The sequence below is a fragment of the Capra hircus genome (genome assembly GCF_001704415.2).
Source record: "Capra hircus breed San Clemente chromosome X unlocalized genomic scaffold, ASM170441v1, whole genome shotgun sequence".
NCBI lineage: Eukaryota > Metazoa > Chordata > Mammalia > Artiodactyla > Bovidae > Capra > Capra hircus.
The window spans coordinates 49,861,465-49,879,676 of NW_017189516.1; the positions used below are offsets into that span (position 1 = coordinate 49,861,465).

The 18,212-nt window shown below is 36.7% G+C and overlaps 1 protein-coding gene across 6 annotated transcripts in view; it reads left to right on the forward strand.

The window, feature by feature from the left end:
* RPS6KA3 (ribosomal protein S6 kinase A3) overlaps nt 1–18,212 on the forward strand; it is a 102,120-nt gene that overhangs the window by 41,166 nt on the left and 42,742 nt on the right. For 5 of the 6 annotated variants that reach the window (XM_018043795.1, XM_018043793.1, XM_018043791.1 and 2 more), the window contains 2 exons: nt 11,456–11,572; nt 17,774–17,855. In XM_018043795.1, coding sequence (XP_017899284.1) covers nt 11,456–11,572; nt 17,774–17,855 — 199 coding nt within the window. Of the gene's footprint in view, nt 1–4,580; nt 4,667–11,455; nt 11,573–17,773; nt 17,856–18,212 lie in introns of those variants that run through there. The other variant, XM_005701006.3, reaches the window with a different exon arrangement.

Consider the following 18,212-nt stretch of genomic DNA (forward strand, 5'->3'; position numbering starts at 1 on the left):
CTAAAACATATGAAAAATTTGTATCACCTTCTAGCCTGTTTTATAAAGTTAGCATAGCCCTGAAAATGAAAGAACACAGAAAAGGAAATTGTGCCAATTTAATTTATGAATACAGATGCAAAAGTCCTTCTAAAATTTACAAATCAAATACAGATTTATAGTAAAGCAATGGAATTTTCCCAGAAATGCAAGCATATTAGGATATCTGTTGATCTAAGTTATCAAATCAGTGAGTCAAAGGAGAAAAACTAAGTTTATTGTATTAATAGATAGTAAGACATTTTACAAAATTGAATATTCATTCTTCTTTTAGTAAAGAGGAAATCATCTCATATTAACATGATTAAAATATGTCTAAACCCAAATATTGATAACCGTATTTGAATGATTTTCTGAGTATATTCCCAGGTTAGGATCAAGGTAGCATTTATTAGTGTTTGCTTTATGCTCCATTGACTATGAGATATTTGAGTTTTAGTCTGGAATTCGAAGCTATTGAAGCATGTGAGATAGGGGTACAACCCAGTCTGATTTCTGTTTTTAAATTATTCTGGCTGCTGTGAAGAAAAGGATTGTATAGGAGAAATTTGTAAAAAGGAAAATCAGTTAGATGGTGCTAGATGATAATGGCTTGTACTGACAGTGTCAGAGGAAATAGAAATAGACTGATTTGAGGTATATTTCAGAGAAAAAATATGTAGAATTTATTGATGGATTAAATATGAAGGGAAGGAAATTAGATTAGAAAGGAAAAAGCCAAAAAGGGCTTACAGATTTTGGGAATCAGTATTGATGCTGCTGCCTAAAATGAGGCAGTTTAGCTTCCCATTACACTGGAAATCAAATCCAAACTTCTTGATAGTCTGTAAAACCCTGCTTGATACGGCCCAAACATGTCTCCCCATTTCCTTCTCTTTCCTTGCTAGCCACCAAGATCTTTCCTTTGTGTTTTGAGTTCATTAAGCTGATTTCCTAATCTCAGGGCTTTTGCATTTGCTGCTCATTCTGTTGGAAGACTCAAGACCATGAGTCAGCAAACTGTCTATAAAGGGCTGGGTAGTGAGTATTTTAGGCTTTGTGAGCCATGTAGGCTTTGTGACAACCACTCACGTCAGTGGTAGCCATTATGTAGGGCAAAACCAGCAGGAGCTGTTAGGTAAATAGTGATGGGCATGACCAGATTTAGCCCTTGACTGGCCCTGCTTGGCTGTAGTTTACCCTTGCCTGAGTGAGGTCTTGATATGGTTCTCTCATTATTATTTAGGTTCTTCCTGGAGGACAACTTGCCAAATAAGTTAGGATCAAGAAAATTTAAAATGCTGTATACTCCTTTAGAAGGTGCCATCCCTGGTGGCTCAATCGATAAAGAATCTGCCCACAGCACGGGATCCCCAGGTTCTGTCCCTGGGTCGGGAAGATCCCCTGGAGGAGGAAATGGCAACCCACTCTAGTATTCTTGCCTGGAGAATCCCATGGACAGAGGAGCCTGGTGGACTTCAGTCCATAGGGTTGCAAAGATTCAGACATGACTGAAGCGGCTTCGCATGCACTACCTCTGGAAATACAGTGCCATTTCTAGAAATTATTTCTGATAAACTGTGAATGTACACAAAACATGGAGACATTCCAGTGATATAGATAAATACTCATCACCCCAGGGAATTTATATAGTAGAATCCTCCGCAGTCATTAATGACACATTGAGGCTGATTTAATCATAGAAAACAAGAGTCAGCAAACTATACCTGAGACCTGCCCCCTATTTTTGTTAATGAAGTTTTATTGGAACACAACCTCACCCATTCTTCCTGCTGCAGTGGCGGTGTTGACATCAGTATGACTTGGAAAGCCATTTTTTCTGACCCTCTACAGAAAAAAAAAATGATAATATTCTGTAGTATGGTTCAAGTGTGTACATGTATATATTCAGAAAAAAACTAGAGAGCATTGAAATAGTGAATTTTTTCCCTCTTTTGTTTTTCTCCTTTTTGTGTATCTTTATTATTTAAGTTTTCTATTCTGGACATGCATAATTTTTATAATGAAAGTTACTTAAATAGTAAGGTGAATGATAAAACCAGTAAGACACAAAAATGAAAAAACTAGCTGAAAATTTTAAAAGATAAATTTAAAGATAGTTAAAAGTTAGAGGCAGGAGAATATTAACAGTAGTATCTAGTTTCATGGGTACAACCACACAAATAGTGTCCATTTCAGGCTTCAGTATATGATACTTAATTGGGCAGCCGTTATTTGAGTTTGTCCTATGTGGTGTTTGCTATAAGGATACAAGCAAGTATGGTGCCTGTTCCAAAGATTAATCTGGTAGGGACAATGGGATATGCTTAAACACTAATAAATGCCATAAACAATGTCCTGAAGGACTTAAAGAGCTTTTGTTCTGATTAGGAGATAACTAACACCCAAGTAAAGCAACTGTTTAGTGATATATATTGAGCTACTCTTCTAACTTTGTTTATGGTGCCTTTTGATGTAAAGGAGTTTTTAAATTTTATAACCAAATCTATATCAATGTTTTCCTTTATGCTTGCATTTTCTAAACAGGTAGCCAAATACCATCACATCACCCTCAGAGGTAAAGCATCCCATTCTTTTCTGTCACTATGCTTATCTTTTATACAGCAGTACCATGCTGTTTTAATTACAGTATCATTTCAACTGAGGAAGACTTAGTTCAGATTTTGGTGTCTGAAATATTGCTTTATATTTTAGGGGTAATATTAAAAAGCATATCTCGCAGTAAAATGTGAATTGTTAACCTGAGCATCACTAGTCATTAAAGCCAATTTAGACCAACCCTTTAAATTCAAAAAAGGTTATTTGGTTGCTCTTGTTCTTAAATATTACAAGAGTAAAGTTGGTGACTGCTCTGTATGGGGACACTCCTGTTTCGTTTGTGCACCTTAGTTGGTTGTAGAATAACCTTGGTTGTAGAATAACTGTGATGTTTGCCTCTTCTTGGCAGTCTTAAGAAGCGCCTCATGTTGAGAGACTGGTTCAGTGTTGGGTGATTGTCCTGGCCTTGCTGCCCTTTTGCAGTATTGTAAGCAGCCTTAGGTAATTGATTTTGGGAAATGGGAGGGTTTATGTTCTGATGGAAAACTTTTTCAGTGCTTTCCTTGCTGAAAAACTAAGATATGCATTTTTACTCAAGAGACATGCAGTTTCCCAGGCAGAGTTGAAAATTTTATCTTGACTGTTTGTTTGAGTCCCAGGTGATTCTAATATGTTTGGTTACATAGAATAATTTTTCAAATCGAGTAACTTCTAAAAAAATTCTTCAACTGTACACGGCCATAAAAATTTGATCTAGCAGAAGGAGCCGTGGCCTTTCACATGGTGTCTGTAACACCTAATAGGCCCCCTAATATTTGCTCAATACAGGACAGCAGCACTGAGCTCTCGTGGTAGGTAGCTCTGTCATCAAGTATGTGCCTGCCTTCACCGTAGTTCCTTCATGCTTGGATCAAACCTGCTGATTTCTAGATGTTCTTCAGTTCTTGAAAATTCGATGATTTTTATGATATTGGTACAGGTCATGTAGATTAACATTTGAGGTTTTTATTGGTTCCACATAGATTGTGTACGTTAAATATTTTCCCACAGATCTTGATGCTTCTGTCGTTTGGTTTTGTTTAAATGACACTGTCTTAGTGATCATGTCTGAATATTGGCATACTTTAAAAAATATTTCTCAAAGCAAAATTACCTTAGAAGAACTTCTGGAAGCTATTAGAGGATGAAATGGAGTAGGGGATTGTATGGTAGTTTCACCCTTCCTTCTTTTCCAGATTTACTTCAGTAAATGTTCCTTTTGCTCACTAATAACCCAGGGAGTGGACTTTTTTTTTTTAATTTAGATTTTATCAGCTAGGAATGTGAATTTTAACTGTGGGCCTTGAAGTCTTTAACCTGGTTGATAATTGATGTTTAGAAACCAATAAGAATTTAAATGTAATTTACTTTCATTTAAGATAGGAAGAATCTGTCCTTAATCACAGTCAAAAAGTTCCTTACATGTGGTCATTTTCTTCCCATAGTTCAGAAACTCTTCCTCATTGACGGGGAACACCCATTACATGTCTACATGTAACCTTAAAGTAGTCTTGAAACTGTCTTTTGGAGTGCGTGTATAAACAATACACAGGGTAAAATTTCACATGTGAATCGATGACATTATTTTAGCAGTGCTGACTAGTTTCCATTGCTTTTAAAGTGTCATATAGTTAAGAAATACCAACCTATCTCAGGATTCTGAAATAAAAGAACATTCATTTTACTGGTTGTGAAAATCGTCCAGATTTCTGGGAACCAGGCGTATGAACATTTCAACAGGATTTTGCTATCAGCAAATCTGTTTTGGTTTCCTGCTCTGGCCTCCCTACCTATCAGCTACATTAGTGCCCTCGCCATTACGTTTCTCCTTTCTTTTACCACAGGAAAATTGTCAGGCCTCTTTCTCTAGCATTTCGGGACCCGCCTGACAGGAAATTTTCTAATTGCCGGAACAGCTAGTAGGGGAAAACTTTGCAGGGGCTTGGCCTTCCCTTTCTAACTTAAGTTTTACCGTCAGAAATTCTTTTATCACCATCATGGTTTCGTAGCCATGTTTAAATTTCTGTCTTTTCGTGTTCGCTCTATACAGGTAAGCTTTGTTTATCTTCTTTAAAGACCAAAATGTTTCGGTTGGAGCTAAGTATAATTACACTAATTAAACAATTATTTTACTTTATATATTCTTTTAAGTAGCTTTTCAGAATTCAAAACCAGTTCTTAAGGAACATTTAAAGGATGCTATTTCTGTTTACTTAAGCCAGCTATTTATACTATATATTTCAACTCTGTGTATTTTCTAAAGTTATTTTACATTGGCTTTTTAGTGCTAAAGTAATTTTTATCTTGTTAATGTGTATAATTTTGTATTGTAACTCTCAGTATTAAACTAGGCCTGAACAAAATTGGAAACGTACTAATATTTAGGAGATTACCATGTAATAATAATGAAAGCAACATTGTAGGAGAATGTCTTATTTTAAACAGTTAAGGACTTAAAAGCAGAGTTTTGTTGAAATTAGGTCTTTTAAAAATTTGAAGTTTTTAATCAATTATATTTTAAGCAGGTAATTTTATCTTAGAGTAGGAACAGTTTTCAAAGTATAACTTTGTTAAAATGTGTTTGTTAAAATGATAATTTGCATTGTATTTAATCTAAAAAGCATGCCCAAATCAATTTGATATTTTCCCATGAGAATTGTGATATCCTGCTGCTCTTTAAAGAGAATTAAATTTGTTGATCAGGATTCCCGACTGGGAGAAAACTTAGTGCTCTTTGCAGCAGTTATTGAGAATATTAGTCTGGGAAACTATCAGTGCTCTTTTTTCAGGCATAGATTCAAGAAACTGGTTGGAATACTCTCTTAAAGAATTTGATTAAGTGAGAAATGTTGAGCATATTTATCATTCATTAGCAAATCAAGTAAATTGGATTTGGTCAAATTGTAATCTAGAATAAATTAAAATGTAGTTTCTCACCACAACTTGAATAACCAGCCTAATTATGTGTCACAGCCAAAAAATTAACATATCTTTTTAAAATTAAAAAATGTGTATTATGGAACTATAAGTATCTATATAGAGAGCAGTATTTAATTTTGGATTATATTTAAGAGGTAAATATAATCTTATAATTTCATTTGTCAGAGTTTTTTTTTTTTATGTTAGGCCACAAAATGATTACATATCCATGAGTAGAAAATACTTATTTATTGGCTTTTACTAAGGAATATTTAAATGTTTTATTTCCAGCTTCAACAGTGTTTTCTGACATTAAAAACAATTTTAAAAATACAAATGCCTTAAGAACACACTTCCTGACTCAAGGGAGGGGAGGAAAAAGGAAATTATGTATACAAGGCAGGGCATAATGCCAAATGTTGAATCACTCTTCAAAATCAGTTAATGTCACCCAGTTTGGTTTTTTGATGTTTGGATGCTAAAACATTATGTTTTCTATAACTCAGGTAGGCAGCATCAATTTCAGTTCCTTTTCTTTAATCCTTTTAAAAAATATTTTAAGAACAAAATTCTATTTTTTCCCTTTCAACTTGGAAAGGAAGCATTGAGTTAATTTTTCTCTATTAAGGGAAAGACCTCAAAGACCATTTAAGACAAAACCAATGGACCTTTTCTTGGTCCTGGGAAACAAACGAGGTGACCTTTCTCTGTGACAGGAGGAGCACCAAAAGATCCATCTGTCCATGAATTTTCTTCTGCCATTTTTCTGTGATGTCTAAAATGATACTCTTTACAAATTCCAAAAATTACAGAATTTTTTTAACTGAACGGACTTTATTTTATCTATCAGGGTCATACTCAACAAGTGTTTACCCAGTAGTACATCTTTGAAACCCTGGGTAAATTCCTGAAGAGCAGTTACTTTTCTGTATCTTAGTATTGCTAATACCTAGCACCATACTGGGCCCATAATCTGAATTGCCTTCTAACAAAAAGGAAGGACCCTAAGAGAATATGTCATAGATCAGAAACACTTCCATCAGGACCAGGCAGTCACGAAGGAAAAGTACAAGAGCTGCCTGAGTTTTAGTCCCCTCTTGAACCTTTCCTTTTCTTCCTCTCCTTCTCATTCCCTGATGCAAACACTAGTTTCCCTGTGTGCACCACACTGGCCTTCGCACTGGTTTGTCCATTTGCCTGGATGTTCTTCCCCCAGGTGGTTGACTCCCTTAACTCCTTTGGAAATAGTGTCTTTTCAGTAAAGCCTGCCCTGGTGTTTTTATTTCAGATTGCAAGGCCTTCTTTCCATCCATGCACTTCTGATCCCTCTTATCCAACTTAATATCGTTTTTCCACAGTATGTATCATGTTCTAAGATGAACTTACTATAACTACTATTACTAGTAGTAATACTACTACTTATTATTATTATTAGGTCTCTCCCAAAACAGCAAAGATTTTGTTCTGTTTCATTTATCATATGTCTCAGACAATTAGAAGAGTGCCTGTCATGTATTAGGTGCTCAATAAATAAATGTTTAAATGGATGAACGAATTAACTCCCATTCATAAGTTGAGAGTATTGAACACCTAGACTGGAGTGCCAAGTGTCTGAAAGTGCAGGGAATGTAGATGAAGGATACAGGATTGTGATGTAGACCAGCTGCCAGCCTCACAATTTTACCTACAAGTACACCTTTATCAAATAAATGTGGACTTTGTAAAAATAAAAATATGAAATTTGTTACAACTTTTTTAAATACTCAAGCTAAGTTTTTGTGATAATGAATGGGCTGCTGCTGCTGCTAAGTCGCTTCAGTCGTGTCCGACTCTGTGCAACCCCATAGGCGGCAGCCCACCAGACTCCCCCGTCCCTGGGATTCTCCAGGCAAGAACACTGGAGTGGGTTGCCATTTCCTTCTCCAATTCATAAAAGTGAAAAGTGAAAGTCAAGTCGCTCAGTTGTGTCTGACTCTTAGCGACCCCATGGACTGCAGCCCACCAGGCTCCTCCCTCCATGGGATTTTCCAGGCAAGAGTACTGGAGTGGGGTGCCATTGCCTTCTCCAATGAATGGGCAGGTATCCATATATCAGTTAAAGTGCAGTTGTGCTAGAAAATGTAAAAATGTGAGCCTCACAGAAAAATTATAATGGTTATAATGTATAGTTCTACTCTACCTCATTGACAAAATTCTTTTCCCATAAAATTATAGTTGCTTCACTGTATACTTACAGGCAAAAACACAATTTTACAAACTATCAGGCTGTAATTCTGTGTTTTCATATGACAGATTCATTTCAATAACAGTTGATTTAGTGACATAAAGATAGGTTTGTCACATGTGAATGTCAGTCTGTCCTTGGTTATCAATGTCTTCAGAAATTTGATATTCTTCCCTGCATCTCATTGGATTCCAAATATGAGCTGGAAGAGCATGCTGTTGCTTTCCTATCTGTTATCCAAGATTGCCCAAGCATTAGTATAATGTCCTAATTGAACCTCAAGCTCATTTCTGAAATATTCATGGTCCGATAGCTTGGAAAGACTCTAACATAAAGCACAATTTGGGAATCAAGATACTAACCAAGGATATCATGCCTGTTATGCTACTGTGACTTCACTTATACATAAAAGTAGATAGAAAATGGTTTACTGATATGATTAGTAAAAATTTCAACTGGGAAGGAACAGAAAAATGTGTTGGGAATAGAACAGTCGCAAGGTTTTGGAACTTGAGCCATAGACATTGATCTTTTCTCTCTACCCCCAAGGATGATTTTTATATTCTCTGCACTCCCAATTTAGAAAAAGATTTTTAAAAGTCTAATATCCTCAAAATGATTGCATCCATTTTGGGGAGGTTGTGGTAGGGGAGTGGAGGAAAGTGCTGTTTAAAAAAAGAAGCTGAGAAAAGAAGGATTTGAAGATTTATTTTAAAACAAGATTTACCATAATAGAAACTTTGGTATGAAGGTGGGAAAATAAAGTCAAGGATGTCTCTCAGAAAAGAGACAGAAACCAAGAGAAAAAAAGATGAGAATTAAATTCCAGACATACAATGTCCAATTGATAGAGTTGCTGTAAAAAGAGAAACCCTGAAGAGTAGTTGGAAGGAATTTATCAAAGAAATGTTAGAATTCCGCCAGAGTTAAAAAATTCAAGTCTTTAGATTATAAAGGTTCACCAAGCATCTAGCATTCTGAAGGAGAGGAGACCATTTTTATCTCACTTAGCGTGGAATTTCAGAAATACAAAAGCAGAGAAAATTCTTAAAACTTCCAGAAAGAAAAACCAGGTCACGTACTAAAAAGTGTGTATCAGACTAGCATCAGCAGCAGCGCTGGCTGCTAGAAGGCAGTGGACGAATGGCGCCAACATTCTTGGGCAAGGTTGTTTTTATTCTAAAATTTGGTAGGAAGCCAAACTATACAAATGTGAAGACAAAATAAAGACATTTTCAGATGTGCGAGATCCAGAAAGTTTTCTTCCACATCACTTTTCTTAGGAAGTTTAGAAGGGAGTGATCTAAGAAAGAGAGAAACGTGGGAAACTGAAAATAGTAAATTAAACCAGGAAAGCACTGAAGATACATCCCAAGATAATACCTATGCAGCAAGGTCTAGAGAACAACCCTTCCTGAGGGAGGGTAAGAAAGGCTCTCAGAAGAATAGAAAGTATGATTAAAACCTAAGATTTCAAGTCCCCTTGGATTGTCCCAGAACTCACTGATAGGGACCGTATGAGAGGAAATTTAATAAACCTCCTAGCCTTCGTTTGAACAATGTATTGTCATGAAAATGCTGCTGCTTGTATAGGCGTTCAGCTTTTAGAATCAGGCTTTGGGGAGAGCAAGAAGAATTTGGTAGTGGTTACAAGAGAGGATGTTAATTTTCTTAATATTAAATATTAATACAACCTTAAATATTAATACAAAGAAGCTATCAGCAGGTGGGGAGTAATTTGAGGAAAAGAATGTATGGGCACTATTACCCTCTTACAAAGTGAAGAGTTAGGATCCTGTCTAAAACTTACCAAAAAAACGAGAGGGTTTTGTGAAAATAATTATCAGATAGTAGGGAAGAAGATGATGGATGGAAGTGGCATATAAGTAAGTCCTTCATCGTATTTTTAAATCAGTAGGCATTGTCGTAAAGTTAATAAACTAAAAAATTATCAAAGTTAGTGCAGAAAGAATTAGATTTTTTTTAAAGCTTAGGTATGGTGGTGAGAAGAGACTTGCTTTTCATCTTAAACTATTCTGCCACTATTTGATTTGTTACCCATGTGTAAGTATTACTTAGATTTTAAAGACAAAAAATTTAGGAAACAGGAAATAACCCAGCTTGACAAAAGACTGTATAAGGGAATGTTGGGAAATAATGCCAGAAAAGGCAGTTGAGACCATGTTGCAGACGACCTCCAGTGCCAAGGTGAAGCAGTGCTTTTAATTTGGGAAAACTTGGAGAAGTTTTTGAGCAGTTGGTCAAGTAACTGGAGCATCTACTTTCAGAAAATGAATTTATCAGGAGGATGAATTGGAGTGGCAGTGGCAAAAAGTGGCATGATGAGTGACCAAGCTAGTTTCAGTTTCCTATAGGAAAGGTAATGACGGATTACATCTAGACAGTATTACTGGAAATAGAATGAAAGGTATTCCCAGTACTGTGCTTAATACATAGTAGGTGCTTAGTGCGGTTCTTCAAAGGAAAGGAAGGGTAGTCATCAAAAATGAAATTTTTCTTGAATAGTAACTGCTGTTTATTGTGAGACCCGTGGCCTGATTGTAGCTCACACTGTGGAATGAGGCTTGATCCTGAATGCCTGTGACAAAATGCAGAACGCTTATAATCAGTAATTCTTCCCTGCCTGTGTTGCGTTTTTATTTGTGACAGGTAATTGTAGTTGGTATTTTCTATGAAATATAATATGAAAAAATGTTGCAGACTAATAAATTACATCCCACTTAACCCAAGGAAAAAAGTGCTAAAATATACAGAGTATGATAATAGTCTGTGACAAGCTTATGTCTCTTGTTTTGTTGGGTTTTGTTTTATTGTAGTTTTGGGCTGATTTTTATGTGTCTTGATTAAATAAGGTGTACTTAATCTTCTGATCTCAGGGTAAATAAATAATTGAAATTATATGTATACTTATATGTATTTTCAGCCTTTCTTTTCTGACACCTTCTCTCAAATATAGTAAAACAACCACCATCTTTAAGTATCCTTTTCTTAACTCTAAGATCTTCTACTGTTCCATCATGCTGGAAAGACCTTTTTTTTTTTTTCTGTCTAATCCTCCATCCAAATGTTAAATCTTTTTTGATGTTGTGTTTTAGAGTTATCCCTTTTCTCCCCTCTCAGATCTCAGGTTGTCCTAGAAACAGGAAGTAACTTAGATATTTCAAACACAATAAATTTCACCATGCTAATTCAGCTGGCCTTGCTGAGGGTAGAAATTTCCACATTTACTTTGGAATATGTTTCAAACCCCTCTCCCCAGTAATCAGGTTTTTTTGTGTATAGTATTGATTCTACCCGATACAGCCACATATCAGAGCATAGCAGATTAGTCTGATCTGTTTTCAGACTTCTTTACACCCTATGCCCTCAGCCAATGAAACTAATTATTCTGATTATTTCCATTAGGAAGCATGAAGACTTGAAAATATTCAGTGCTAATGTTATGTAGAGGTTTAACTGGCCTGTGTGGTTGGCTGGTATTATTCTGTCTCTGACATTTAACTTAAAGTATATTTGCTTGACATGTGTTCTCTTTTTACTTGATGGGTCAGTAAAGGCAGTTTATATAATGTTAACTTGAGGATTTCTAATATGATACACTAAATTTACATTGCTTGACTTATAGCCAGAGGAAGTAGATCTAACTGTTTTATCCCCTTATATTTGCATCAACAGGAAGAAGGCAGTATCAAAGAAATTGCAATCACACATCATGTAAAGGAAGGACATGAAAAGGCAGATCCTTCCCAATTTGAACTTTTAAAAGTATTAGGGCAGGGATCATTTGGAAAGGTAAGTCATGAATATGTACTTTTTAAAAAGTTGTTTTTTTGAAATTAATGTATATTTCATACAAATGGGGAACAAAAATATTTTATTGAAATACTACTGATCTCCCTACAAAGCAGTACTTTCTGTGATTTTACAATTCTCACTGTCAATAAGTGTGAGAAAGTGAATAAAACCATTCAAGAGTACATTGGAAACTTTCATAAACTGCCAGTATTCAGTTCATTTTATCTTCACGGCATTCAGTTCAGTTCAGTTGCTTACTTGTGTCCGACTGCAACCCCATGGACTGCAGCACACCAGGCTTCCCTGTCTATCACCAACTCCCGGAGTTTACTCAAACTCATGTCCATTGAGTCAGTGTTGCCATCCAACGATCTCATCCTCTGTCGTCCCCTCTTCCTTCTGCCTTCAATCTTTCCCAGCAACAGGATCTTTTCAGATGAGACAGTTCTTCACATCAGGTGGCCAAAGTATTGAAGCTTCAGCTTCAGCATCAATCATTCCGGTGAATATTCAGGACTGATTTCCTTTAGGATTGACTGATTTGAGCTTGCAGTCCAAGGGACTCTCTAGAGTCTTCTCCAACATCACAGTTCAAAAGCATCAATTCTTCAGCACTCAGCTTTCTTAATAGTCCAACTCTCACATCCATCCATGACTACTGGAAAAATCATAGCTTTGACTAAACCAACCTTTGTCAGCAACCTCTCTAATTGCACTTCTCAAATGATTAAACAATCACGAAATGTTCCCATGATACACTGGTCTCTTTTTGAGGCTTCATGTAGAATTGGAAGGTGATCCTGTGTTATATTCTAACACTGCATATCAGTCTTTCCTCTGGAGTATCCCTAATTCCAGCAGAAAGTGAATAGGTACTTCCAAGGGAATAGGGTGGGGGGTTAGCACTACAGATATGAAATTGGGGGACTTCTAGCTTGTCTTTAAAATGAATGCAAAGGTTGCATTCTAATCAGTGATATCTGTGTCTGTTTTAATATCTAAAAATATTTCCCAAATCCACTAGCTGAAATTGCAACATCTTTATCACTTTTCCCCCTGTTGCATACCTCAGGAGCACTTCCTATACTCCATTTTGGGAAATACAGCTTTATAATCATTACTACTTGACCTGTCTATCTAGTACATTTCTCAGCAAGAGGAACTTTCTGAGAGTGCATTCAACTTTTCACCATGCAATGCTTCTTTGCCACCTCACTGAGGAAGCATTTGAAGATAACATGTTTTTCAAGTTTCAAAACAACACCAGTTTTTCTCTCTTGTGTATTTTAATGGGACTATTTAGCAATTCTTGGCTAACATAGGTAATCTGTTACAGCTGTTAACTTCTTTCAAACCCAAAATGATATTTTCAATCCAAATACAGATTAAGTAGCCAAAAGAAGATAATGGTTACAAGTTTGCGCTCTAGGTCAGCCAGAGGTAGATTCTTTCCTTTTTTCCTACATACTTGCTGTTTGTGCTTGAGCAAGTTACTGAACCTCTCAGAGCACCACTTCCCTCTTCTAGGCAGTCATCAGGTATTAAAGTTCTCAATGTTCCATTCTAGGCTCCCTTCTCCTCACTCACTATCTGCTCCTAATTACTCTATGTCCACTATCTTAATAAAACCCTTAAACAGCTGACCTAAGAGACTTGCACCTTCAGTGTAGATTGTACCTCCAAGCTTTGAACTCTATGTATAGCTACTTGTTTTTTTTCTTTCTGCATGCTTTAAAGTCAGTTTAAACTCAACATGTATAAGACCAAACTCATGATTTTCCCCTAACCCCAAAACCTCTCCTGTTTCATTTCTCTCCATCACTATGAATGGCATCCATTCTTAACATATCCTTCTAGTCCCCACCCTTTCCTCTCCCCTCACCTCTACCAATATGATTTGTCCACAAGTTTTGTTGATCTAGTAAAGATTTCTCAAATCATGCCTATTTTCTCTTTTTCCTTGCCACTTCTTCAGTCTATGCCACCACCATTTCTCCCTGACCTAATGAAGAAGGCTGCTACCTTGGGCTTCCCAAATTTATTCTTGCCTCAAGCCATTATTTACAGGGCAGCCAAGAGGAGCTAGTCTTGTACTCCGTCCCCTTAACCCTTTGGTAGCTTCCCTTTGCTTTCAGGAGAAAGATGAATTCTTTAAGATGGTAGAAGAGCCCCTGAGTCGGCCCCCTAGCTACCTTATCAACATCACTTTATATACGTTTCGCTACCTGTGTTCTGGCCATCTGAGTCTGTAAGTGAAAGCCTTTTGCACATGCTGTTCCCTCTGCCTGAAACACTGTGTCCCACCCCGACCTCTTCTCTGGTTAGCTCCTGTCATGCTTATGAGCTCAAAGAAGTCTTCCCAGCTGTCCTGCCTAGGTCATATTTGTCTCTTTTACCCTTGCAGAACATTACATACCTCATCTTCACAGCACTCACCACAATTGCAGTCTTTTGTTTGAGTAGTTATTCATTTATTGGCTATCTCCCACACTAGACTATGTTCTGTGAGTGTAGGGGCCATGCATGCCTTGTACCATGTCTCAGCATTGATCCTGTAGCACGGTACCTAGCATATAGTTCTGGAAAGAATTAGTAAGTAAATAATGTCCTACCCTCATAAGGTAGTAGTGAGAATTAAATCATGGGATTGTATTATGTAATTTATTATGGATAAACCAAAATAGATGGACTTACTTCAGCATATTATATTTTCAGGGAACATAATATTAAAGTTTCCAGGAGTTAGCATGCGTCTTTAAGAGTAACTTAAATACCTTACTAAAAATAGCAAACATTAAAAATAGGGCGTCTCCTTTCTTACTCATCCTCAAAAGCCAATCTAAGCCAAGGAAATAGAAATGACCTGTCACAGCCTAGAATAGCTTCATGGGGGAGTTAGAAAGGTCAGAAATGCTGGTGGGAGAAGATCCAATGGCATCTGGGACTGCTACGGCTCCTGCTATGCTTGACTGGTGACCTGCCAGAGGCAGTGGAATAAGAGGGCCCTGAGCAGAAGCACAGAACTGGGTTCAGTTCAGTTCAGTTCAGTGCTCAGTCGTGTCCGACTCTTTGCGACTCCATGAATCGCAGCACGCCAGGCCTCCCTGTCCATCACCAACTCCCGGAGTTTACTCAAACTCATGTCCATTGACTCCGTGATGCCATCCAGCCATCTCATCCTCTGTCGTCCCCCTCTCCTCCTGCTCCCAATCCCTCCCAGCATCAGAGTCTTTTCCAGTGAGTCAACTCTTCGCATGAGGTGGCCAAAGTATTGGAGTTTCAGCTTTAGCATCAGTCCTTCCAAACAACACCCAGGACTGATCTCCTTTAGAATGGACTGGTTGGATCTCCTTGCAGTCCAAGGGGCTCTCAAGAGTCTTCTCCAACACCACAGTTCAAAAGCATCAATTCTTCAGTGCTCAGCTTTCTTCACAGTCCAACTCTCACATTCATACATGACCACTGGAAAAACCATAGCCTTGACTAGATGGACCTTTGTTGGCAAAGTAATGTCTCTGCTTTTGAATATGCTATCTAGGTTGGTCATAACTTTCCTTCCAAGAAGTAAGCATCTTTTAATTTCATGGCTGCAGTCACCATCTGCAGTGATTTTGGAGCCCCCCAAAAGAAGTCTGACACTGTTTCCACTGTTTCCCCATCTATTTCCCATGAAGTGCTGGGACCAGATGCCATGATCTTAGTTTTCTGAATAATGAGCTTTAAGCCAACTCTTTCACTGGAACTGGGTAGCTGGCCCAATTCTTATCCTGATGTCACCACTGTGACTCTAAGTGAACTGTTTCACCTCTCAAAGCCCTAGCTTGGGCAGCTATAAAATAGACATTGCTTAGTAGGCCTGCTTCCCAAAATTATCATGAATAATGAGTTACAAATCCTTGTGAAAGTCCTTTGCAAAAACTAAGATGTGCTGAAAGGTTATCAAAAAGGGTGCTTTCAAAGAAGGGTGAAGAAAAAAAAAAAGGGTGAAGAAATCTTGCAACCCATGAAGACAATAATTCTTGTAGAATGGCCCAAAGAAACTTGATTAGGGATTCTTAAGAATGAATAAGAAATATCAAATCCTCACTATCCCTACCTAATTAGAATTTGTTTCAGTTCAGAAATACTCATGATCTCTGACTGCCTTTAATATTTGAACATCATTCCTTCTTAGGAACCACCCTGACTGAGAATACACTTTTTCTCCCCAAGTTGGCTCACTGCTAGCTGGCTAAAAGAAAGTTTCACCAGGGGCCATGGTGAAGGGAGACAAGGGGAAAGATTTGGGCAGAGAAGCATATCCTGCATCAGGGTTTCTGTGTACATTGTGGCACTTTTCAGTGAGGTCATTGCCCATTGTCTTTGAAAAAATTTCTCAAAGTGAGGAACTCTGCCTTGCACTAGAATCAGTTGAATGAATCAGTTTTTGATTTTGTGCTAATAGTCTAGTGTGCTGATGCAGATAATTGAGATCTGACCCTAGAATTATTCCTTGATTATAGTTGTGTCTCTTCTTAGCATCTGTGGCAGCTCAATAGCACTGCTAGTAAAGAATGGGTAGAAGAAAAAAAGTTGAAATTCAGGTCCATTTAGCAAGTCTGTTTAAAAGTTTGATGGAAAAGATCATGAAACTCATGGTCAAAATGAGTAGAGGGGTATATTGATAGTTTTGTATTAGCCATATTATAGTATGACCGTGAGTTTTTTAGAGCAGGCTTTATTCATTTTGCATAAATCTCACACTGAATTTTGGAAATATTTGGAAAATCAAGAAGCTCAGTAACATACCTGGGAATTGTATTCTTAATATTTAGGTTATATGTGTATATTTGATTTTTAAAAGATGGGGAAGCAGGTTTCTGACTTAGCTTATATTAAATATTTATGAATAGGCTTCTTCAGTATAAGTGTTGCAAATTGTTCTGCCCAAGTCAAAACTGCAGTGAGATATCACCTCACACCAGTCCGAATGGCCGTCATTAAAAAGTCTACAAATTGTAAATGCTGGACAGGGTGGGGAAAAAAGGTAACCCTCCTACACTGTTGGTGGCAGTGTAAACTGGTACAGCCACTATGGATGTTCCCTAAAAAAACGAAAAATAGAGTTGCCATATGATCCAGCAATCTCACTCCTGGACATACATCCAGAGAAAACTGATTCGAAAAGATACATGTACCCCAGTGTTCATAGCAGCATTATTTACATAGCCAAGACATGGAAGCAACCTAAATGTCCATCAGTAGATGAATGGATAAAGAAGATGTGGTGTGTATATACAATGTAATATTATTTGGCCATACAGAAGAATAAAACAAATGCCATTTGCAGCAACATGGATGGACTTAGAGATGATCATACTAAGTGAAGTAAGTCAGAAAGAGAAAGACAAATATCCTATGATATCACGTATATGTGGAATCTAAAATATGATACAAATGACCTTATTTACAAAACAGAAATAGACTCACAGCCATAGAAAACAAAGTTATAGTTACCAAAGGGGAAAGAGGATAAGGGAGGGATAGATTAGGAGTTTGGGATTAGCAGATAGAAACTACTATATATAAAATAGATAAATAACAAAGTCCTACTGTATAGCACAGGGAACTATATCCAATATCCTGTTGTAAACCATAATGAAAAAGAATGAATATATAAATGGAATCACTTTGCTGTACACCAGAAACTAACACATTGTAAATCAAGTATACTTCAATTTAAAAATAAAAATAAATTGCTCTGCCCAGTAAATGAGAAATTGTGACTTTTTTTATATAGAAAAGACTGTTCAACAGAATTGAATCAGCAGAAGATTATGGTTAACAAGAACTCCTGTATAACAATTTTTATGGAATCAGAATTTTTGTTCTGTTAAAAGCAGAGTAGTTACCACCTGTATTATACTTTAAACATGTTAGACTTTGATTGCTACAGTTTTAAAGATTTTTCCTTGTCTTACATGTTATTTGATCTTCAGGGAATTGGCAAATAACAGTAAGAAATGTGTTCACTTATATTGATACCTAAAGTTATAACCACTGTTTACAATTCATTGTGTTTATAATTGATAGATTTTAAGGAAAATAGTTAATGTATCAGAATCTTTCTAATAAGCTGTATTACAATAAGAGTCTTATTTTAGCAATAGCATAGTTTGTGATACTTTGTAAAACTTATTTTCTCTCATTTAAATACAGGTTTTCTTAGTCAAAAAAATCTCAGGCTCTGATGCTAGACAGCTTTACGCCATGAAAGTACTGAAGAAGGCCACACTGAAAGGTAAGTGCTACTGCAGTTTGTAGCGTTCGTGTAGTATGAACAGACTGAAAAATCTCAATTGATCTCATATGATTTCTCAGCCAGTTACTTAAATTCTGAATCTGTTCCTGCTACTGTCTTTAAATTTAGACTTTGTTTTAGTGGATTTTTTCCGCCAAGACTAGGAATCATATGACTAGTGAGAATGGGAGTTGCCATGTTTTGAAAGAAGTATTACAAATTTTTCTTGGACTTTAGGCAAATAGAAGTTTAGAATATTAAAACTAGGTTTGATATGTTTACCAGTTCATATTAGTATTTTAATATTTTTAAAATGTACTAATTTATTTATGATGCACAATAGCTTTTATTCCAAAG